At 40.4% G+C, this 25,508-nt stretch overlaps 1 protein-coding gene across 3 annotated transcripts in view; it reads right to left on the bottom strand.

Annotated features, from left to right (window-relative positions):
- TRHDE (thyrotropin releasing hormone degrading enzyme) overlaps positions 1–25,508 on the bottom strand; it is a 194,502-nt gene that overhangs the window by 31,189 nt on the left and 137,805 nt on the right. For all 3 annotated transcript variants that reach the window (XM_053405129.1, XM_053405131.1, XM_053405130.1), the window contains 3 exons: positions 22,605–22,670; positions 20,860–21,047; positions 5,721–5,809 (listed from right to left, as the gene is read on the bottom strand). In XM_053405129.1, the coding sequence (XP_053261104.1) occupies positions 5,721–5,809; positions 20,860–21,047; positions 22,605–22,670 (343 nt within the window). The remainder of the gene's footprint in view (positions 1–5,720; positions 5,810–20,859; positions 21,048–22,604; positions 22,671–25,508) is intronic.

The raw sequence follows: 25,508 nt of genomic DNA, 5'->3' as shown, positions 1-25,508 counted from the left end.
GAAATATTGCAACAAATGACACCTCACCCCCCAAAATTAGCCTACTGAAATAGAGAAAATAGAAGTGGGACAGTATCCAGAAGTAGATTTTTGTATGGAAAGACAGTGAACTTTGCTCAGTTCTGGAACTCAGAAAAAATCCATGGCTCCAGAATTCTTTCATTCTAGGTGCTTGTATTATATACTAGGCTCCAGTAAAATCTTTGTTTCTGATTAAAAAAACAAAGGAGATTCTACAAGCCTGAAGTCTGCCCACCTCCCTTCCAGTCCTTTACCAAGAAATGAATATGGCATAATCACAGTTGTATGCATATAACCTTTGTAGATTAGATCAACTTAATATTGGCCACAAACTATCTAGAGTCTAGCTACCTAGATTCCAGACTATTTTCATACATGTTATAAAGTAGTATGAAAACCTGCCAGTCAAAGATGACAGCTTCAAAACACCTATTTCATCACTACACATTTCTTTGATAAAGGAAAGCTACAGCAGTATCTTTAAAGAAAAGAAAAAGAAAAGTGTTTCTGTTATCATGGTTTTCAGTAAGTTTTCAGTACAATCACAATCCATTATTATTTTTTAGATAAGGGCATGATTATTTTGACCTTTTCCTACAAAGGAGAGTAGGAATCTTTTCATGTTATTCTAGTTCAATTAAGTAGGAGGTTATTGTAAAGGTTGTCTGATGAATGTTCTTCACAAAGTTCTATATAATTTACTAGAATTTTATGTCTGAGCCTTTCTCAACATTTCTATAGATCGCGCTTTCTTTACCAATGCCTCTCTGGTGTGCTTACTTCATTGAAATCATGTGCAATTTCTCTAATTATCAGAAATATTTACTGAAAAGTCACGTTGGCAACAAAAGAAGGTAGAAGCGCATTTTATCCAAAAATAATATTTATCCTATGCACAGAATTGTTGCAAGATATAAATATCTAATAACGGTGACTAACTTTTCTTTGTTATTTTTGTTTGTTCAAAATATGGAGGGTGGTTTTAGAGTATTGTCTGAAACTTTGTTTATCAGGACATGAATTCAGGCCCATTTGTGCTTGCAAAAAACATGCATTCTAGAATACATGGGCATATAGCTCAGTTGTTTTCTAGCAGGCAAACACCTTCCAGAAGTGTATGGAACAAAATGACTAGTATTTTGGATGTTGGAAGGACAAATGCTTGCTGTTACATTTGATAAGCAGCTGACCTACCACTCTTCATTGTACAGGGACAAGTCTGTAAACATTAGGATTATGTATAAACTCTTAGCTACAAAGCTGTTTTTTGAATTTCCACAACCCAACCCTACTCATCTCCCTTACAAATGTAAGATGTTACATTGTATGCAATTCATACAAAACTGTTGTTGTAGGCTTCATGAAATGTAACACTGAGAACCCTACATGTGTGTAATTAAGTTACTGCATGAGAAATATTTTATTAACCCTTCCGTGCAGCGCTTCATGATATCAGCCATATGGTTCAGGAGGACCCCCTGACTCTTAGCATAGGCACCCACAACCTTCCGCTCCAACCTATAGTAATTTACTCTTTGGTCAGTTGATACATGTACAATGCAAGTGCATGCACATTTACTCAGGAGTAGTTCCCACTATGTTCAGGGGGGCTTAATTCCTAGTAAACATACATTTAGGATTAGTGTTAAAACTACTATAAAAACACTGTAAGGTAAGTGTAAATATAATTTATGCATTTTGAGTTCACTATACACTGATGCAGTGGCGTACAATACTCTCTGTTTAAAATGAATCTAGCCTTTCAAGTAGTAAACACATACAGTCGTACCTTAGTTTTCAAACGCCTTGGGAGTCGAACGTTCTGGCTCCTGAATGATTGAAAACCAGAAATGATTGTCCAGTTTTCAAACATTCTTTGGAACCTGAACGTCCGGCACGGCTTCCTATTGGCTACTGCAAGAGCTATCTACAGCCAACCAGAAGCCGCTCCTTAGTTCCCGAACATTTTGGAAGTCAAACAGACTTCCAGAATGGATTCCATTCGACTTCCAGGGTTATTTATTAGTTATTTATTGCATTCAGGGGCAATTCTGATTGATAAAAATCTTATGGAAGAGAAGATGCTCTTTCACAAGATTCGGTTTCAATCACCCGTCTCTCAAATCCCACAAAGGGAATGCTTCCTTATGCCTTTTCATTCATTACTTAATTAAATAAAAAGCTGGGGCTGGGAGTAGAGTGGGGGAAATGAAAAACTGTGGCAATAGGAAGCTCAAAGGAGGTAGAGTTTGAGCATGATCCCCTGATGTCAAAAGGCCTTTCAAATTAATAATGCTATGTGCTTTTACAGTACAAAGCTTGTAGGATGTGGAACCTTGCACCATCAGGAAGTCCTTCTGGGAGTCTCTACCTATAGGAAGTGATGCCCTGGTGTTTTATATATTCTGGTGGTGGTAATATAAATGGGCTGCTAGTGGTGATTCAAGGAGGCTGCTTGAGGCCTGAAATTGCTGAAGACCACCATGTAAAAGCGTACCACAAATATTTCAATCCAGCCACTCTCAAAAAAAGAATGCACTCTTCAAAATAATAAGGGAACCTTTCTAAATCTGTAAATGTTAAACTACTACTAAATGTGGTACTGCAGGTGTTATATTGAAGAAAGGGGAGGTGAGAATTTCAGTTTCCTCTAATCTCCTTTGATATTTGTGAAGTTTCAGAAGGATCCCACACCCAGGAAGGCTGTCACAATCAATATGTTAGCATTTCCAAATCTGCTGGCAGGACTACCACACCGACTACCACTCCTTAACCAAAGGTAAGTAAATTTCAATAGAAGCTGTATAAAGGCAATTTATTAAACATGCTTGGTTATCCATACAACACAACTGTCAGGGAGAGTAATCCCTACAGACCATCCTTTTCCCATACACCTGGTATATCTTCTGCTATTAGAACCTAGCAATCTTATTATAAAGTTATAACTAAAGGTAAAGGTAAATGTACCCCTGCCCGTACGGGCCAGTTGTGTCCGACTCTAGGGTTGTGCGCCCATCTCACTCTATAGGCCGGGAGCCAGCGCTGTCCGCAGACACTTCCGGGTCACGTGGCCAGCGTGACAAGCTGCATCTGGCGAGCCAGCGCAGCACATGGAAACGCCGTTTACCTTCCCGCTAGTAAGCGGTCCCTATTTATCTACTTGCACCCGGGGGTGCTTTCGAACTGCTAGGTTGGCAGGCGCTGGGACCGAGCAATGGGAGCGCACCCCGCCACGGGGATTCGAACCGCTGACCTGACGATCGGCAAGTCCTAGGCGCTGAGGTTTTACCCACAGCGCCACCCGCGTCCCTAGCAAAAAGTTATAACTATGGACATCTAAATACCCCTCCCAACAAAGAAGAATAATTCATTTTTGTCTCTTTTGTTCTTTTAGCAATTGGGCACTTTTTACCACTCAGTAAAGGCTTGTGGGACTTGTCACTTATTACTGGGCTAGATCAGCCAGCCATTTGTTCTATTTGTTGTATACACTGAGTAGCATTTAAAATCACAGTTGCTATTGATTTTAACTTTGCTCATACTTAAGATCCCATGGTCCTTTCTAACCCACTCAGGCTATCTGCATCTTGATTAGCATATAAATGAAGTTAAAGGAATTGCTCATGAATAAATACTGCTTCCAAATGAATTAGTTTTATTCACAGCTTGATAACTTCTTATAAACTTTCTTAGAAATATATATAATAGTTGATCAGTGACTGCTGTGATCCTAGTTATTGTTGGCTTGTTTTTTTTTTCTTGATACCATCAGTGAACTTGAATTCTGAGAATGTGAAATATGTATGGATTAAGCAAATGAGGGCAAGGAAAAAAGACAAAGCAACAGATTAACTGAAAGCATCAAGGCTGGCACCAATATGATATAATAATGGCCAAATAACCTGACCCAACCTTCTGCAGCCCAAGCCATACCTTATTCGTTCAATTAGAAAGTTTGTATTCTTAGATCTCACTTATACATGAGAGGACACAATGAGATATTATTACTACTTAATGGTCTGTTAAAGAGCAAAAAGACACTCAGACTAGGTGATTGCTTCCTTTCACCTAACTTCACTGAGGAAGAATTTTTTTAATAACTTTTCTATTCTATGAAATGAGTTCAGTTTTTCCTTTTTTCCACCTATGGGATGGAATTTATTATTATTATTTGTATCTTGCCATTCGAACAGACTGTGCCACTTCAGCTGTGATATAAATTTAGTAGCAAAAATGAGAAAAACAGCAATGAGAAGCAGCATATACCACTTGCAAAATGAGTTTCCTTTCTGTTTCAGAGTAATACAAAAGCATAATCTGAAAGCAACACTAAGCATCATGGAATTGATTTGTTATTACAGCTATATCAGAGCCTAATATGTCTGGTGGTGGCAAAAGGTGGTTGTAAGAATGTGAACGTCATAAAGCCCAACATCCAGTAACTATGTTAAGGCCACTAGAAGCTCTTTGGGGTATCAGTGGACAAGGAAGAATCAGCAATTCTTTGTAGCCTTCCTGGACTAAAAATGATGTGGATTTTTATGAATTTTAGACTATATTACACTGGTCATGAGCTTGGTACATTATATTGTTTTGTATATTTATTGCCCCAACTATATTTTATTCAGTCTCTGAATTAAGTGAAATAAGTTTCATGTAAGAACTCTGCACATGGGGTCTAATATAGGATTATGAGTTTGTGGGGAGAACGTAGGCTGTATGTGAGATACTTCAAACCCGTAGATCCAGCAAGTGTTAAAATACAAGTCAGCGTGTCTTCCTGTGTTGAAGTGATACACTGGGTGATGGGCCATTAAGGAAACAGAAGAAAGGGGCTTTGTGTGAGATGGCAAATGGGTGGCGCCCCTCTCCTGGCTTGTGGTTAGTTAGAAGATGAAGCCAGAGTTTAGAGTTGAGTAGCAGTAATGTGACCTGGAAGTAAAGCAGCAAACTGGAGAGAGCAATGTCTGATTACTGTTTGACTCCAATAATGTAGCTATTGGAGAAGTAAGACCCCTTTTGGGAAATTAATGCTGTGAGTCCCTCTAGCACAGGCTTAGGTTGCATATACAGTGGTACCTCGGGTTGCATACGCTTCAGGTTACATACGCTTCAGGTTACAGACTCCGCTAACCCAGAAATAGTGCTTCAGGATGAGAACAGAAATCATGCTTCGGGGGCAGGAGGAGGAGGCCCTATTAGCTAAAGTGGTGCTTCAGGTTAAGAACAGTTTCAGGTTAAGTACGGACCTCCGGAACAAATTAAGTACTTAACCTGAGGTACCACTGTATGTGTAAATAAAGACACCACAGTCTTCACTGCGCCTCATTTTCAAAACGAAACACAAACCCTCTATAAGCATCAACTATACTTTATTCAGGGTCTGGATTAAGTGGAATGAGTTGCATGTAGGCGTTCCATACATGGGGCCCAATATAAGATTTCACCTTCCTCAGAGTATCTCTGTAGTCTAAAGCCTCTTCAATTTATTCTTTGACTTTTGTTAAAATTAACAACACTCTTCTTTCATTTCCTCCTTTAAAACAAAAATGTCTTTCTTACCATTCATTTTTCAGCAGCAGGAATAAAGTTTAGCACAGCTAATCAATGTCCTAAGATCAATTGTGAAGAAACAGTTCAGGGGGAAAAAACACATGAATGCTTTATGAGATTCCACTGGGAGGAAAGTTTATTTTTACCTGATTTGTTAGACACCCATATAATTGCCTCTGATGAGATGTGGCTCGTATTTCCTACTGCAATTGTTAATGGGATCTGCCACAAGTAGCTGCAAGACAAAGGAGGGCGATCTAAGAACAAAAATACTGAACTGGTTCTTCTCACTTTACAGCAATCAGGGATTACATCAAAGGAATCAAACAATTTCAGTAGTAGAGCAAAGATGTTGATTCGAATGTTACTTTGCCTTTCAAATAAATTTGCTATTGGCAACAAAACAATAAGAATGTCATTCATCTTTCAAAAAAGACAGTGATGCCCCCCCTTTTTTTACATACTATCATTACAAGATAGTTTCTAGTAAAAAATAAAGTTACAAAACAGAAGAATGATTTCCAATAGTAAGAAGACTATAACTGAAATTAATTTAGGGAGAAGATAATCTAGAGCAAGCATATGCTTTGGTTTTAGTGACAATATACATTTCTACTACTGCCATTTTTAGTATCTTCTTAAAGGCTGCTGACGATAAAATTTTATCCTCAATTGCTTACAGCCTTGTATAATTATTCGTATTTCTGTAAATCAAGTGTAAAATGCTACAGTTTATACCCATTTTACACAGATGTAACATACTGGTGAAATCAAGCTCTAGTTTATTAATAGTATAAAATTCATACATGAATAATGGACCCAAAGCTTTATGCAGTCATTTGCAACAGGAGCTGCTTTATACTGAATACCCTTTTTAATATTAGACGTGGTTTCTGCAGAATGATGTATACTCTATTCTCATAAGTAAAAGATAAAAAAGAACATATCCAGCCACAGTAGTTCTTCTCCAAAATATATCAACCAAAGTGAGGGGCCATACACACAATCTTAAATAGTATTGCAAATACAGTTGTATGTAAACATACAGATGAGGGTCACCATTTCAGATTTAAGGAGACTGTATATGTCAATAGGTGGGAACAAGATTCTCAGCAATGTTATCTTGGTTGTGAGACCTGGAAAACCTGCTCCCTGCTTTGTAAGGCTTTTCTACCTTGCTTGGGAGTGCAGGGCTCTCAGTGATTCCAGCTACAAAAGCTGAGGCTGCTGAACAGACCTTGGGCTGGGGTGTTGGGAGTTTTCGTTGGGAAAGGGGTTCTTGCTGTGATTTATGTGAAAACCATTCAGTTTTGTTCAGTTTTTATGTTTTATTCATTGTTTATGACTAATTGTGTTATGTTAGGTCTTTTTTTCATGTTGCATGCCACCCTGAGCATGGTTTGAACTCTGGAAAGGCGGAATACAAATAAAATTATGTGTGCATGTATCTTGGACTTCAACAACCATCAGACCCAGCTAGCATGAGCAAAAATTGGGTGAGATGGGACTTGTATCCAGTAACCACAGGAAGAGCCACAGTTTCCCTAACCCTACTATAGACTAAAGCAGAGCTTGGCAACCTAAGGCCCATGGCCGGTTCCAAGGATCGGCATGGGGATTCCATAGGTTTTTTCCTGCAGCGCAGGTGCCATTCCCCCCCCCCAACATTTCCTCCCCTCTCCCTCACCGCAGCAGAACCTCCTCCCTCCTTCTGGTGCAGCAAATCACTGGCCAATTGCCTGCTAAGGTTTGAAGGCCCTGGCCAATGGGCGAGTGGCGGCTGCACGTGCCCGAGAGGAGGAAGGGGGCTGGGCTGAGCAGCAGCCCCTCGTTGGAGCAAGCTGTTTGCTGCTGCCGCTCTGCCAAGCGCGGCTCCTGTGCCTGCCTTTGCGAGTGCCAGAGGAGGAACGGGCAGCCCAAAAGCAGCACTTTCGGGCTGCTTGTTCCTTTGCCGCCGCCACCAGCCTCTGCCTCTCAGCAGCACCCTAAGTAGGCAGGGGGACGGGAGGGGCTGGGGAAGAGAGGGGGGAGAGAGATAAGCCCCCTCTTTCTTATGCGCATACACACACACACACACACACACACACACACACACACATCGCCCACCAGGAGTTTTGTGGTGTGTGAACTTCTAGAAATGGAACCATATGTTTTGAGGCAAACACCAGGTCCCCAGCCTCAAGTTTAACGTGTAATCCTGATGGGGAAGTGCCATTTGCAGGAGATAATTAGCAGGAGGAAGGTCATACGGTATTTTACTTTAATACAACAGCAGCAGCAACCCAGCTTAGTTCCAAGACTGTAAAATTTAAAATCCCACTTACTGATTCTCCCCTACAAATGACCCAGTCTGTCTATGTCAGGGGTGGCCAACTCCCAAGAGACTGTGATCTACTCACAGAATTAACAACTGGCAGTTATATACCCCCTTTTGGGGGGTTCAGGTCAAAGTTGTTTAGCTTTTTTAGGGAGGAGGGAAGCCCCAATTTTTGAGAATTCAAGCCTAAGCTCAAGGGAGAAAGGGGAACAGCCACTCACCAACAGATCGCTAGGGAAACAAACAGCCTCACTGAGTAAACTCCGTCTTCCATTCTGCAGATCATGCAACAATGAAGGGCAGACCGTATTTTACATATGCTGAGGAAAGGGATCCAGCGATCAACCGTGATCTACCAAAACCTCCCGGGAATCTACCAGTAGAGTGCTATTGACCTGTTGGACATCCCTGATCTACGTCATACTACCCTGGCGAGCACAGGTTTGGGGACAAATACTTGCCAATGTAAAATGTAGCTCTGACCCGAGACACAGAAATTTAATTTAGTACAATGAATTTTTGATCATTAGAATAGCTAGCTAAGAGGAAACTGATTAATTCTACTGTTGGGAAATGTTCTCAACAGGAGAAATAACCACCTCAGATGATTGGCTCTTTGTGACTAAAAGATGAATATGCGGCCATATTATTCACACACGCCCTGCCCTCCCTGCCAATGCAAAGGATAACGATGAGCCCATTGGGATTCACAGAAAAGAAACAATGCTATTAAATTTACTGAGAGGTCAGTGACTTTGGATTATTAGGAAGGACTGAAAGAGCTAAGTAGTCAGTATATTAAAATACAAAGCAGTAAAAGAGAAGACATGATCGTGGATCGGTATGGCTGGCTTTTTACTATAGCTGCAATTCAGAACATGGTTATGTGCTTAAACTTCATTGATTATACTGGACTGCAGTCCATCTTTTATTGCCACTTTAAGATGAAGTGCAATGTAACAGATTTTAAATTGCATCCAGTTATATAATAAAATACATAATACTGTCATAAATTTCCATTAAGGTAAAATTTACTTTTTGAAAAAAAGATGTTTTAAGTGATATCGGAGTTAAAAATATGTCTGCAATAATTTCTGTACTTCAGTATACCATCGTATATCCTCACTAAAGGCACTGGCTGGTGAATATGCTAGCATTGGTGAGTTTTCTGACAGATAGCCATCACACACAGATTTTCTTTTCTCCTTTTACTCTACATAGTAATATTATATTACTATATAATGTAGGGTGCAATCATATACATAAAATCTACTGGATGAAGGGCTGTAGCATTTGGCAGCAGCTCTTCTGTACCAGTGGGATTTGAGAATAGCTACAGGCATAGTAGACGCTGGCAGAACTTCTCAGATATGCCAGAAGAATGACAGAACTGGAGAGGAAATTGTTGGCATGATGCTGCTGTCAAGAGGAAAATCATGGGATGACAGTGCAACTTAAAGGCAGTAGATACACTCCCTGATGTAACCCAGCATTAATTACCTACTGAACCCACACTGAACACAAACCCACCAAGTTACACATTACTGACTATGATGGGCGAAAGCCAAGACTACATGCGGTTGAAATGTATTTTCCACATCCTCAAGCAACAACAATTGAAACTGATCCCACAAAGTCTGACTTGCCACTGCTCTGAACAACTCCACAGGGATCGTATCAAGAAGAGAATCCCATTCCAAGCAAATACAAGTGACTTCATTCTCAACGTGCTTTACAAACTTAGAACAGCAGGCTTCCAAAGATGCCATTCCCCTCTCCTCTGGGCTAGTTCTCAAGAAAGACTTCATCACTTGGGACAGTTTGGCTGGGCGGTTCCTTGGGAATGCAATGGAGGCAGCAAAATAGGATTTATTTTCTCTCATCACCACCACATAGTAGGCATTATGTCCTCTCACTTTTGTCTGGTTGAATTCATTGTGGTACTTGCCTCACTTAAGCTGTATCTCTCTACTGGGTTGTTTTGTTGTCTTTTAACTCCCCACAAAACGAAGGGGCATCACAATCTTTACCACACCTGAGAGAGCACTTAGGAGTGACTGTATTGAAAGCCTTTTCCATCTAGGTGCAGGCCATCTTAAGAGGCTCCCAGCACTGCAGGAGAGAACTGTCCTCGGCAGTCCAAATCTTACCTGGAAGTAGTCTGACTATGACAACTGAGTTATTCAAACCTCCCCCAATTCCATCCACTCTCCATCTGCCCTGTTGCAAAGCCCAGTTCAATGTCCCGGGTTAGCAATGTGTTGAGACAGCATCATGGTTTTGTCATGGTAGCCATGAAATCCCAAGCTGTACTACTATGGCAGCCCAGCAGGTCCCCCATAACACCACCCTATCTGTGCCAGCTTGGATAGAAAGGGTGCTTGGCTGGGCAGCAGGGAGGGTGGTACATGAACATTATTTCTACTCCACCTCTCTGACCAAACTTCAGATACAATCCCTTAAATCTAAATCCCAAGTGGTTAGGTTTCCTGGTGATGGTGATTTATTCCTCAAAGATGATGGTGACCCCTCCACCCCTCTAGGCTGGTGATGGACAAGAACCCCACCAAGTACCTAGCTGGACTGACCTGGTTGTCACCAACCTAGAAGCACCACTAGCCTGGAAGGCTGGTTGAAAGGACAACATAAATCTTGTTGGCTGGGGACCCAGAAGAGGGATAGCTCTTACTTACTTACCCTTGTTCTCCTTTCCTGTAACACTCTTGGCCCAAAACAACAGGGAGCAGTGCTCCTCACACAAAGGGGAGGCACTCATTCCTGCACAAAGGTAAGTTGTCTATTGGCAAAGGTCAAGCACTTCACAGGGCTATCAATGGTTACTAGCCAGGATGACTGTACTCTGTGTCCACAGTTGGAGGAAACAATGCTTTGGAAGACCAAAATGTTCTTGTGCTCAAATCCTACTCGCGGGTTTCCCATAGGCATCTGGTTGGCCACTGTGAGAACAAGATGCAGAACTAGAAGGGCCATTGGCCTGATTCAGAAGGCTCTTCTTGCCTTCTTATATTGATGTAAAATGAAAACCCATACTAGGAATTGTTACTTAAATGGCCAATATTGTGATGTCTTTCTATACAACCATGGTGCTGCTGCATTAAGATTACTGTGCACAATTCTAGTTGCCAAACTCCCTTTTTTTTTAAAAAAAAAAGGATTATAGAACTGGAAATTTATAGGGGAAAGGTGGTCAAAAGGGTTAGGGTTTCAGCTGTTTAGTTTAGAATGAAGGATGACTGGGTTTGTGTGTAGGAGGAGAATAGGACGTGCTATAAATGTTTATTAAACAATGCATGGTGTGGGGAAAGTGAATATAAATAAATGTGTCTTCCTGCCTCATTATGTCAGAATTCAAGGTCATATAACAAATTTGATTAGCATGAGATTCAGGACAAACAAAGCCCTTCTTCATACAACACATAATTAACTTATAGAATAGACTGCCAGAAAAAGTGGCGATAGTGACTGGCTTAGACGGCTTCAAGAGGGGATTATGCAACTGGGATTAATGCCTGTAAGTGACAATTGGCATTGCGTCTGTTATTTGTGTTTCTCTTAAAATTCTGTATAATTCAAAATCTACTGACGACATCAAAAAGAGGGGCAATTGGAGACATCCAGTAGTGGCTGGTGTGTTGAGACAGAGACACATTCCCAACACCAGCATCACTGCAGCTTACCTGGACGCTGCTGGAATGGAGCAGGGTGATGGTGAAGTTGCGGCTGTGCAGATGCATTGGCAAGAGCAGCCGAGTGGCTCCACCAATGGGCCTGTGAAGTCCCAACCTCCCTGCCCTGCTCCAGTGCCATCTCCATTAACTGCAGTGATGGTGTTGGGAGGCCCCACCATACTGGCCACCAATGGACAAATCCCTCATGGTTTTCAGGTGGAAGCTCCAGTACACCACTGAGCATTCAGAGCTCTGGCATTTATGGTCTGCTTGTGAGCTTCCCAGAAGGAAGCATCTGCTGCAGCACTGGGGAACCTGTGCTTCAGCAGATTGTGTTGGACTCTAACTCCCATCAATCCCAGATAGCATGGCCAATGTTCAGGGATGATCGGATTTGTAGGCCAGAAACACCTGGAGGGCCTCAGGTTGTTCACTCATGGAATCAGAATTCTGAGTGATGGATTTTTGGTCTGAACAGAAGGATAACTATATAGCAAATACTAGTTTTTCACTGACTGTTCATCTCCTATTCTGGCTTCTTGTATATCATCAAGAAAGGAAACTTGCCTCCTGGAGGTACATGATAATACTAATGGATAAAAGTTTATGTCATTGGACAGTTCTGTCTTCAGAGTTGTAAAACGCTCAGCATACTATTCTAGGGATTTGAAATGTGGCTGATCGTGGGGCAATTAATTTCAATTGCTATAACAATTTGCCTGTATACTTGAATATTGCTTAAGTTATATGAACAGCTGCTATAAACTATTAAAGAAACATGAACACTACTGCTTTTCAGTTAAATGGTAGGCTGAATACTTGAAAACAAAACCATGCAACTAGGAAAACAGAAACAAGTAGAAGCAATTGCCAAAGAATTGCTGTAAAGCAATTAATGCACTTCTCTTGATGGTTCCTGTTTCCTTCACCTACTCTTTAAAGATTAATTAACCCCTGCCAATAATTTAAGCTTATTACAGAAATGTTTTTCAGTTTAAAAAGCAATGCACCAATCCTAAAGAATAATGGGAAACTGTCATTTGCATTAGAACACGGCTGCTATAATTGATCAGCACTTCTGCACTAAAGCATAAACATTATGGCTTGGATCCAGACTTTGCACCTGTGGGCGGTGCTATCGCTTGAATGGAAGGATCTCAGGGAAACGTGGCTTTTGCCAATTTCTACTTCCACTCCAACCAATGCCTCCTACACTGTTTCAGAGAGGTGGGTCCCTTCTGGAACTGTGTGGGAGGTAGCATTAGGGTTTCCAGGGAGATGGGAGATCAGCTGAAGTTGTGTCTCCCCCTCTGTCAGTAGGATCCCTCTGAAGAAGAAGAAGAAGAGTTTGGATTTGATATCCCGCCTTTCACTCCCTTTAAGGAGTCTCAAAGCAGCTAACATTCTCCTTTCTCTTCCTCCCCCACAACAAACATTCTGTGAGGTGAGTGGGGCTGAGAGACTTCAAAGAAGTGTGATTGGCCCAAGGTCACCCAGCAGCTGCATGTGGAGGAGTGGAGAATCGAACCCGGTTCACCAGATTACGAGACTACTGCTCTTAACCACTACACCACACTGGCTCTGCTGGATCAAAAGACTTTCCATTCACAGAAGATTACATCGGGATGCAAACCAATGGTGGTTTGCTTTAACTCAGCTACAGTTGAAAGAAACTCACAGGTCCTTCATGTACATATTAGTGCTCTGCTTAAAAATCCTCCTGTAATTATTGACCATCCATTTATAAAGAAAAGAATTCTATTTGAAAAATTGTTACAATTATTAAAATATCATGGGTTGCAAGGTTTTTGCTTTGCTTATCTTGCTTTCAAAGCAACCAAGAGATGTTGGAGTGTCACTGCAAAAGAGGCACTTAGCCAGTTCAATAGAGTTTGGATTACCATTGCAACATGGGTGGAGATGGGCATCTGCAATTTGCCCAGAAGGTTGCTTGCATGCCAGAATCTCTCTTGCCAAACTGGGGTTGGTTTTCTCTTTCAAGTCATTACTGTCTTCATATTTTTCCAATATTACTTTGCTTTTCATTGAAGCTATTCTATTTTCCACTCCCCCCCCCATATTCTTTCCTACTTCAAAGCCCATTTTCTTCCACATTTTCTGCTTATTAGAGCATGTAGCCAAATTACTGATTACTGTTTATTATAAGCACTTCAATGAATATGACTACTCAAGAGTCAATGGCATAAAATTCTGGGATAAACAGAAAAATCTAGGATGCACAGAAAGAGAGGGTTATAATTAATACAATTTCCTTGTTTAAATCAATAATAGCTGCACCCTTTAAAAAGAGCTTTAACAAATATGAAGGCAAACTACATTGGGGTCTTTGGTCTGTTTAAAATTCCATACTTCAAGGGAAGCCATGTCAAATTAAAGAGGAAAGGAAAGTTTGGGGCTGTGTTTGCAGGTTTATTATTTTTCATCATCAAGATTAAAGATAAATAAAACTAGAGTTCAGGAACTGTCAAAAACTCATGCTATTATTTCTTTTTCATCATGGTGGAACACTCACATAAGATCATTAACAGGAGAATTACTAGATATTTGAACCTTGTCATTAAACTTGTTTTTAAAACAGAAGGAATGGTCAAATTCTTGCTGGGGGGAAATTCATGTTATCCAGAAACAGGAACAGAATGTGAAAGCATTCAACTAGACATCTGTGGGCTTTGCTGATGTTAACTATTATTGAAACTATGGACTGCTTCAAAATTCTGAAACTCTGTAAAATGGAGCAACCATGTGGACTCAGTGACATGGAAAAGCACCTGACAAAACACAATTACATATACAGGTGCTGTTCCCCAGTAGTCACTTGTACTACTGAGGTGGCTAAAAAGGGGCTTTTGTGCTCTCATGAACTGCTGGCAATAAAAAGAGCCTGCATTCTTGGAAATTCTGGGACAGATGCTACTTTCTCCATATCACTGCCGCCATGGATCGCTCTGCATGGAGAAATTCTAGATGTCCGAATAAGCAAATTACTGACATGGAAAAAGAGAAAGATAAACAAGTAATGCTGGAACTAGATGTTATAGAGGATGTTTGGTTCCTGCTGAAAGCAGCATCCCTATGTCTCATCTCTGTCCTTATAATGTCAAGAAATGTGAACATGTTGTGATGTCACATGTTCCAAGTTTCTTTGAACACATTGCACTTCAGTGGTTGCCATTTGCAGAGGTTGGGGAGCTGAATGTGGTATCAAATTGCATGTTTAGTAGTACTTGCCATTACAAGAGACAGGAGGACATAAGATGCGTTCACTCACTTTCACCCCATGGGTCTAATGAGGCTTGTTGTGGGTCCCAATTTGGCCTGTGAGTCAGTTTTCCCCAAACCACACCCGCCTGCCTCACATCTGACACCATGTGTAAGGATGTTGCTACCAATCAAGAGCTTAAAGTGAGCTCCCAATTGTTCCTTTCCAGGGCTGCTGAATCAGATGTACTCGAAAATTCCCCACCAGGAGCTCCCAAGTGCAGCTGCGGAGGCTCACTGCCAGCGCTAATAAGCTGACTGGCCTCCTTTAAGGTGTGCTTCCAGTAACTATCAGCTGGTTGCTGCTGAAAGTGCATCATCAAAGGGGCTCACTGTTAAATCCTGCTTTGTCTGTTTGCAGGTATGGTTAGAGTCAAGCAAGCAAACAGCCATTTTTCTAATGTCAAAGGCCTGTGGAGACAGGGGCAAGTTGGGATCTGGCCTAGTGGCTGGACCAAATTCCCAGTTTATAAATAAACTGATTCGATACCTACTTTCCAACAACAGTGTAAGTCAAATCACTGGGAACATTCTCAGCAGCATAGCTCTTTATTTTTCTAAATCGCCAACCAACTATTTTTTATTCTCTCATTGATTATTATTTTTTAATCATTTGGATTCTGGATGAAAACCAAAACCATGGCAAACTATTCAAACTATTTACTGCAGTGAGACACATATAATTTTGAAATGCATTGTATCTTGTAGCTTGGCAGGTATAATCTTGAAAAGTATAATCAAGAAGTTACCTCTTGGGGACACCCAGCTCCTACGAAGACTCCTTTGACATTATATTTCTCAATGTGCATCTTGAATATTATTTAAGGAAGTGGCTGAAAATGATCTCAAGACGTGCATTTTTGGAATGTTTAACTGTCAGGATTTTCTACCACACAGTTTAGGGTGATTGTAACCACACAAATGAAACCACTTGAAAACAGGATTTCACAGGTGTAGCTATAACAGTATGGCTGAAACAATGCAGGTACCTATACAAGGAGATGATGATGTTGAGATGCACCAACACTGTTTGAGAATGTGATACAGGCAACACCCAGCATAATTTGTAAACTACATATTTGAAGCTAAGTTAGTCCACCTCTTTCTGTTCTTAAGACAATTTGGCTGCCATATCAAGGAGAGAGAAAGAGCCGACATACTCCCACTGCTGCCAAAACTAGAGCAGAGAAATGCAAAACTGGATGGTTTCAAAGACCTTTAAAAAATCTACAATATGCTTTCTTAAAACACATTAAGCTTACTATATTTATTTTATCCCATCAAAAAAACAGGAAGCCTTATTCTGTCAACAGTATACTTATACCTCATTAAAAGGGATAGTTCTCCTTGTAAATGCTGCTCCTCTTGAAGAAGAGCTACAGAATGGATCCCTTGGGTAACCATAAAGAATTTACAAGGAATTATATCTATGATTCACTACAGCAGAGTCAACGAAAGTGAACAGTATGAAGGGGGAAAATAGCACACAAAGTATACTAGTTTGTACTATGAAGGCTTTCAGTAGTTATATAGGAGGTACAGACTCTTAAATACTGACTAGATTTCGCTCCCTAATGTTGGGGAGATTTAAGTTACAGTCCTAGACAGTCACAGACAGAGGAGAACCAGAGGTGTAGCTGGAGAGGTTTTGAAAGTTTTTATTGCAGATGATTATGACTAATGGTGGAGAAATTCAGAAATTGCAATGGAGGTTCCCAGTATGCCTAGAATAAGGACTGTAACCGAAAGTAGATGGGATTAGGAAAACAATAAGTGTTACTGAGGCAGATAGGTGCTGCCTGAATTTGGAATAACTATGAAGTGCCTGTAATGTCCAGACTTGAATTTACATTGACACTTGTGCACTTTCTTCTGCCCTCATTCACGACACCTCATGGCTAGGCCAGCTCCATGAACACCAAGATCATAATTGGAAACTGCTCAGCCCAGAGCACCAAAGCGTTGGAAATTCTGGGGTGATTTGCTCTTGACTTACATGTCCTTGGGTTTCATGTTAGTGCAAAAGGTCTATAAGTGCAGAATTGATAATTCAAGTAAGAAGATGTGGTGGAAAGGAGTTCTCTTAAGTCGAGGCCTGCCCTCTTCTTCTTGCATGACCATTTGGAAAGCGATAGACCTCTGTAGATGCCATAAACTCTTCTCATAGGGAAGGAAAGCTCTCTCTTTCTCATTAACCCCAGTCATAGGAGAAGGAAGTATTCTTTTGGTGACAGCACAAAGCTGTAATGGGGGATGATGTCTATATGCTTTGTGGATCAGCTATCCTCACTGGAGCCTCACCAGCTCCTAACACCAGGAAGAAGTACAGGATTCTCTCTCATCTCTCCCCCTTCCCCCATTTTAATGTCTCCAATCCTAAATCCTTTCTATGATAAGGGGGTGGAGGGAAGAAATAAAACTAGCTTGAAAGGCCTGCTGGAGTGAGCACTCCAGGGAACTCTACATAAACACTGCTTTCTGTCCAAAAGATGGGCTTGTCTGGGAGGATGGGAAGTCAGAAGAAATATGCTATCTTCCAACAAGGGTATGGTGCCGTGGACACCACAGAGAGAAGGAATTTCAAGATATGTGGGTTAGAAATTGCTAGTAACAAACTTGAAAGAAAGACACTCTAAAAGTGGTATCTTACTCTGCACAGATCAATAATTCGATTCATGGTTAGTGTTGGCAGTGTGTGAACTGCACAAAGATTGTATTTTTTTGGACTTGATTTTTTAAAAAGTTTTTTTAGTATCTAGAATGTACTAAATGTACGTAGAACAAATTATACTATTCCCGAGTAACCCCTTAAGATTTCTTTTGAAATACTTACATGGCTGTGTGGACAATAAAGACGTGGAAATGGTTACTAAAATATGGACCAAAGCTAAAATCGTATTTGCAAAAATCGATTACCCTGCCACTGTTGGACTTAAAAATATTGGGCTTGGCAGCTTATGTTCAAGCTAACAAAGTATGTGTGGGCTTGAGAAAATCATTATCTTGAGAATGAGTATGTGCAGAAATGGGCAACATTCCCCGTGTTTTAGAAATATAGGTTCCAAAGTGACATTAGACTCCACTCATCATTTACAATGATTTGAACATTCTTTTCAGAGTTATGGAGACTGGTGATTAATGCACAATGTTATTTAATTTTCATTTTTCGTATGTAACTTTGTATGATAAACTACTGAAAGCACATGGCTACTGAATGATATGCATGTGGATATCATGCATGTTTCATGTCTGTAGCAGTTTCTAATCTTTATAAAAGTGATAAAAAGAAAGCATATACATGATTTCAAATATTTTGAAGTAAAGCATGTTTCATCTATTTTTCATGGTGAAAGAGCTTTTTATCTATTAATGAAACTGAGCTCAACAGTCAATCAAATGAGTAACAAAGGAGAGAGAGAAAATGAACCAGGACCAAATACTGAGGATGAGAAACATGGCATTGCTAAGTTTAATTGGGACATTTTCTGCCATGTAGAAATCTTCATAATCATAGATAAGCTATGAGATAACCAAACCTGCCCTTGTGAAGACTAATCTACCAAATATCTACCTCCCACATTCTTATTTTTGCATTTCATTAATGAGGTGCAGTGACAGCTGAGTGAAGTGACACTGCCACATAAATCAAATCAGAGGATTGCCACTACTGAGCCAGCACTACCAGATCATCTAGCAGCAGGCAAGGATGGGGAAAAAACATTATTTATTTCTGAATTATTGTGGGCTTTAACACTGTTTTGCTATCTTCTTTATATTCTACATTCGGTTTCTGTGCACTGCTCTAATATTCTCTGACTAAAACACTTTATAAATGCTGAAATAAAATAAAACAGGAGAAACTCATGGGTTTATTACAAATAAATTAGCAAGGTGCTCACCAAGTAATGGAAATGTACATGGAAACACATCCTATAGGTTTTGCACGCACAAGGTCCCAGGTGGAAACTAAACGTCTCTCAGTAGGGTTGAGGATGCTCCCTGTCAGAACCCTGAAGAGTCACGGCAAGTCAATATAGACAATGTGCTACATGGACATATGGTATGACTACATTCCTAGTGGTACTTAAGTAATCAGGCGGTCTTTTTGCTTGAACTGAAAACCCTTCTCCACTTTGGACCAAACATACCTTCTGCTCCAAAGTGGCAATTAACCCCAGAAGGGGAAGCGTCTGTTGCCCCTCTCCAATGCCCTACATAGTCACATCTCTTTCTAGATTAAGCCCACCCCTCCTTATTTTGCTCAACCTAGTATAAGGAGCACATCTGTAGGCACAGGCTGTGCAGCTGTGATGTTACAGAAGCCTCCAAGTGCCGGGCTTCAGGGAATCCAACTCCGCTCCCTCACAGCAGGCTGCCAGTAATAGAACTACAAGAAGCTCTTACCAAGGTATTTTATTCAATATTCACAGAGAGAGACGCAGGATGCTGTCTCTAGGATAATGGTGTTGATCCGAGTAATCTCCTCCCCACTTTACTCTCAGTTGACAGCAGCTCCACCCCTTATACAGTGGCTGCATGAGGCCCTTTGTCTATTCGCTTTCTGTTCTCCCACTTTCACTGCCCTCCTGGTCTAGGAGAAGGGGGGCTTGGAAAGTTTTCTAATGATAAAGTGTCAGCCAGCTGTTCTGGCTCTTCTGCTCCCCCCTCCTCTTCTTCCATTATCTCCCAGCTTTGTCCTTCTTCTGCCTCAGATTCATGACATTCTGCAAACCACCGTTGTAAATCTTTACTGTCCTCCTCCTCCTCCAGGGAAGATTGAGAAGGAGGGGGCGGCCTCCACCATTCCTCCTCAGTCCAGTCCCTGAGACCAAGTCACCGTTTATTGAAATGACCCATTTAACTATTGGAAGAGCTGCTGGGATACCGCAGAATGTTCAGAAACATCCTTACATCTCAACAGTAAACAACCTACGCAAGGAGCCTAGCAACAGAACAGGGTTTGTGCGGTATTGATAAAGTTGTAGAGTGTGGAGAGATGTTCAGGGCTCAGATTCTGCTTCTTGAACCTCCTTTGGTGGCTGACATCATTATTAGCTATGGAGAGCACCTTTGCACGCACCCATTAATAAATGTGTAAGGGGACATGTGTCAGAAGATACAGGAAGGTAATGAAGGTTGAATTTAGAGTAACTCGGTTAGATGAAACCCTTCTGCTAATTCAGGCATAGGCAAACTTGGCCCCCAAGCTGTTTTGGGACTACAACTCCCACCATCTCTGACCACTAGTCCTGTTAGCTAGGGATGATGGGAGTTGTAATCCCAAAACAGCTGGAGGGCCGAGTTTGCTTATGCCTGTGCTAATTTGTATACTCTTCAACTTGTACTTACAGGAAATCCTATTTAAGCCAAGTACTTTAAATAGGAGTGACATGACAACATAGGAATAAGGCCAATAATATCCAACAAGCTTGCCTGCATCCTTTTTTTCTAATAAAATGCTTAAGCGCTCTATTTAATGGACCTAGTCTTGTTTATCACTTACATATTGCTGCTGAATAGAGTATGAGCTCAAGACTGCAAAATCAAGAAAACTTTCCCATTCATATGTAATATATGTTTAACTATTCTTTCTTTAAATCCTAGCCCCTTGGCATAGTGAACAAAAGGGTAAGGTGACTGGGATAAATTAGAAGTACCCGTTTCTAAGAACAGTATTCTGTGGCTTCTGAGAATAGTGTTCTATTCTCAGAAGCTTTAATATGCGCAAAAATGTTCTGGACTATAGACTTCCATCTGGATGTGCATTTTACTTCTATACCTGTATCTCTCTTAATAGAAATGCAGCAGATTAAAAGCAAAAATAGTGTTCTGATATAACTTATTTAAGGAATGTGGCTTAATCACAGGAATGCCATACTGTGCTATCAATACTTTAGTTACAATTTTTCATTTAACAAGTTTTGTGAGAATACATTATCGCAACACAATGACATCAAAATAAGGTAAAGCATAATTCTTTTAACAATAAATGTTGAGTACCTGTTGTTTCCAAGGCCACGATCTTTGGTTTTAACATCAAGGTCATAAATAAAGTGTTCTTGGGAGATTCCTACAACATTTTCTGCAGTTTCATTTCCCTTGATGGTGATAACAGGATAACCCATCTGCAGTGTCCACTGATCCATTACTTCTTGGATATTCACAAATTTCCCAACCTTCTTAAGTGCCTTCAAAACAAAAAAGAAGAGAAAAAAATTTCATTCAATATATTCAGGGAGTACTGCCAGTATTATGTTACCTTTCAGAGTGGGGACGGGGGAGAGAATAGAGGACTACTACTCTTTGCTTCACTTCAAAAAGCAACCATTCACAAAATAACATAGGGTATTCATGTATGGGGTAGGAACTTCTGCTTCTTCAGATGTTGCTGGACTACAATTCTGATTATCCCTGGCATTGGCCACCCTGGCTGCGGCCGATGAAATCTGCCAAACCACAGGTTCCCCAGTACTACAACAGAGTCTAGCCCATTGCTAAGGTAAAGGTAAAGGGACCCCTGACCATTAGGCCCAGTCTTGACCGACTCTGGGGTTGCGGTGCTCATCTCGCTTTATTGGCCGAGGGAGCCAGCATACAGCTTCCGGGTCATGTGGCCAGCATGACTAAGCCGCTTCTGGCGAACCAGAGCAGCACACGGAAACGCCGTTTACCTTCCCACCAGAGTGGTACCTATTTATCTACTTGCACTTTGACGTGCTTTTGAACTGCTAGGTTGGCAGGAGCAGGGACCAAGCAACGGGAGCTCACCCCGTCGCAGGGATTCGAACCGTCGACCTTCTGATTAGCAAGTCATAGGCTCTGTGGTTTAACCCACAGCGCCACCCGCGTCCCATTGCTAGCAACATATTAAAAGGAACTAGACAGAAAGTGGACACAGGACTGCAATTTGACAATTTTAATTACCAAATTTATACAAAGAATTTAAACCTTAGTCATGGTGGAACCTGGAGCTGCCTTCACTACAGTTAAAATGGTGCTGACGTAATGTTTAAGTGGCACTAGACAACTGTTCTCCAGAAAAGGGAGGAACTAGAAAAGGAAGTACATAATACTGCATTCTTTTTCTGATCTAAGAGCATCTCAAATCTTGTGTCTGCCCTGCTCAAACAATGCAGTTTGATGCGCGTTTTGCAAACCCTTTCATCTCAATGAAGTATGGCCCCCTTCTTTAGCAATGAGCATTTAGAGGCATATTCCCTGCCACATGCTGGTTCATCTAGTCATGTGGGACTAGAGCTGCGTTGGGGCAAAAGTATATCCATGTAAAGAGCATTTTGTTTCCCATGCCCCTTTGCACATTATTCAATATGATTTTAATCTGTCTTTCTGTTTGTGAAGCAACAGTTAGCACATACTTGGGAAGGAGGATTTTTCACATGCTCTTTTCCATCATGACTGACATTACAGTTATTTGGCTGCCCAGAATACTTATAGTTGACTGCACCAAATCATAAACAGCTTCTCTTTTAGTCCATTACACTTCTATGTTGCTTCCTGCTTCCCTTCAGTTCATCTCAAAGGAGCTGATATCTGGATCCATTTGTTTTGATTATCCATTTCTAGATACTCTGTCTTTCACGTTCCATAAATTTTTATTTAAGGATTTTCCAAAATGATATATAGCCACGCAAATAAAACACTCATTAACAGGAATATGAGTTTCAGCATGGGATATTTACTCCAGAGGTTAACCCAAGTTCCCTGAAAACTTTAAACTGTATTACCTCTGACAGTGTGTTCCACAGGTCCTTTCTGGCAGCATTGCCATACTTGTGAATGGTTAGATAATCCTACAAAACATATGTAAACCAGTCGTTATTGTAAAAAAAGAAAAGCAAACTTATTCCAAGTCAAACTATGGTGCTCTATTGATACAACAATTAAGTATGTTCTCATACACGAATCATATACATGTATGTTATAAGTTACAACAATAGGTTACAACAATATTATTTCCTAATTTGGGGCTGTGCCCCTGTTCACTCAACTCGCCAATCCCCTCAGCCATCCCCTCCATATTAACTCCCTAGAGAAGTGGTGGCCAAACTTGGCCCTCCAGCTGTTTTGGGACTACAATTCCCATCATCCCTGACCACTGGTCCTGTTACCTAGGGGTGTTGGGAGTTATAGTCCAAAAACAGCCGGAGGGCCAAGTTTGGCCACCACTGCCCTAGAGCTTCCCCTTATCACTGCATAAAACTACTAAGTACCCTTTTCACCTTCTGCACAGAAGCCACTATAATCTCTTCCACCCTCTTTACCCTGCCTCTTTCTTCCTTTTTTCAATTTTCCCTTGCATGTAGGCAACCCCCCCCCCCCCGCCATTAGTTTGTTCAGTTAGGAAAGGTTAAGTTAGTGGATGCTGTACACATATGGGTGTTTGCTTGTCAATCAGATACTACGTACATTGAATCTGGAACTTCATGTTGAAGACAACACATGGTATTAGGCGTGAAATACAATATGTGAACAAAGGCAGGGATAAACAACTTTCAAAACTATAATTTGATGAACGAACTTTTTGCTCTCAAATTAATTCTCAAACTTTTAAATTTTCAGACTTTTTAAAATGAAAAATAAATAAATTACAGCTCCTGCAGCAGTTTCCAACTCTGGGAAACTTTCCAAAGATAGGTGCTACTTATTATTTCAGCAGACTGTTTTGTGGTTTGTGTCAAGAAACCACAGAATCTGGTTGATTGCTAAATCTGTTATTAAACATTTTTAAAAGGAACAGTCTATTCAAGACATGTCTATTAAGGTTTTATGGGTCTTGCAATTTGATTCTGCAGAAATATATAATGCTATCAAACTAAGTGCACAAATTTTAGTTTGAAACTTCTCTTAAAGAAGTGGGTTTCATCTCACAGAACAGAAGCTTCTTATGCGCAAGGGTTCTACTAAATGCTAAGGCAATTGTTAGATCAGCAAGTGTCTTTCAATGAATGTAATTAAGGTTTCTGACAATGTAAGTTTAATATTGATTTCTTTTGTCCTTTTCATTCCTAAGTTTTATCTCCCTACCTACACCATACTAGGGCTAGGATTACATTTTATAGATCCAGCTTCGTTTTGTTCAGTGTTCTGAAGTTCCATAAAGCATATTAAATTAGATATAGAGCAAGAGATTTTCTACTTGTTCTAAGCATAAAATGTGAATACATTAAAATGCATTTTATTTACCAGGTAAAAAGCAGGATTCCCATACATGTGAATGTTCACCACCTTCACTTAAGAAAAGCAGTAGAAGGCAAGCCCTTCAAGCAAAATCATTAAAAATTGTGCTGACTGTGTTTTCTGCATGGTATGTGCGTGAACTAGGTATTTCAATGGTAATTAGTGTTTGGGGAGCAAACATCCTGATGCACAAATTGCAAGCACTCATGACAGATTTAGCTTTATTTCTGTGAACTCGCTGTACAAGAAGCAGAAACTCCCATATAATCACAGCTTAGAAAAGTTAAATGAGAACACTGACTCACTTTAACTACAATGCATAGTTTTTTAAATGTCATGAAAATAAGCCTTAGAAAAGATAGCAGAATATATGCTCCTCCAACATACTGTGCTAATATCTAAAAATAAACAACTCAAAGGTTTCTCCAGGTGAACTGATTATTTTTATAATAAAAACACCCACAGTAAGCATATAAACAAGATGGGTTATCTAAGTCAGCCCCACTTATAAGAGGGTACGACTGGTTTTGTTTCCACGTTAGTTGCTATAACCAGTAGATGCATATGTTGGAAGGGTTTTCAATATTTGCCTTTCTCAACTGCACATTCTAAGCTTCACATGGAAAATTCTATGCTCAGAAGATCACTGCTAGCGATGATATATTGTGACCCAGTTCCACCATATGCAATTAGGGGATAACTTTAAAATGTATCCATGCTAATGCTAAATGTTACATTAGAATCAGCCCTCAGTGTCAAAGGAAGAAAGACCAAGATCTTGAAATGTATGAGGAACTTTTCAAATCCCAACAGACCACAATAGCTGTCAGGAATTTATGAAGTTCAGTCTTAAAGCTAATTTGACTGCTATGCTGCCATGACTGATAGAAGAAGAGTATTTCACTTCTGTCATTGATGTTCTCCTGATGTTGGCATGATCTTGAGCTGTATATTGGCCATGTTTTACTGTACACAACAGGTGGAAGCACCTCCAACATTTACGCCAACAAGTTAATGCATGTTTCTTAACAGTCTACATTAGCCACTACATTAGCTGCTACCGTTTGTTTTAATTCTTCCTACAGAACATTCGTAGGAAGAGGAAAATGTTTTTTTCTTTGGTATTTGTTTTATATACCATGGAAGCTTGAATTTTCCTTTTAATTTTCAAATACGCCATTTTAGTAAAAAATAATAATATGTAGAGCTTATATAAAGAGAAAATAATGACACTTGAAATGAACTGCAAGCTACAAACTCATGATACACAGCACTATTCATTACATTTTGGTTTTTTTGTTTTTGTTTTTGCACTATTCAGCTGCTCTAGGGCTAGATTGATTTTGTTCCACACTCTGCCTTTAACAATCAAGTGGCTTGTAAAATTAGCAACTGTAGCATTGTGCCTCTTGCAATGCCAGGTTCTGCTGGGCAATCCACAGGGAGATTAT

This window comes from Podarcis raffonei, chromosome 10 (assembly GCF_027172205.1).
Source record: "Podarcis raffonei isolate rPodRaf1 chromosome 10, rPodRaf1.pri, whole genome shotgun sequence".
Taxonomy (NCBI): domain Eukaryota; kingdom Metazoa; phylum Chordata; class Lepidosauria; order Squamata; family Lacertidae; genus Podarcis; species Podarcis raffonei.
The sequence above is the reverse complement of the archived record's forward strand: the minus strand, read 5'-3'. Positions and strand labels throughout refer to the sequence as shown.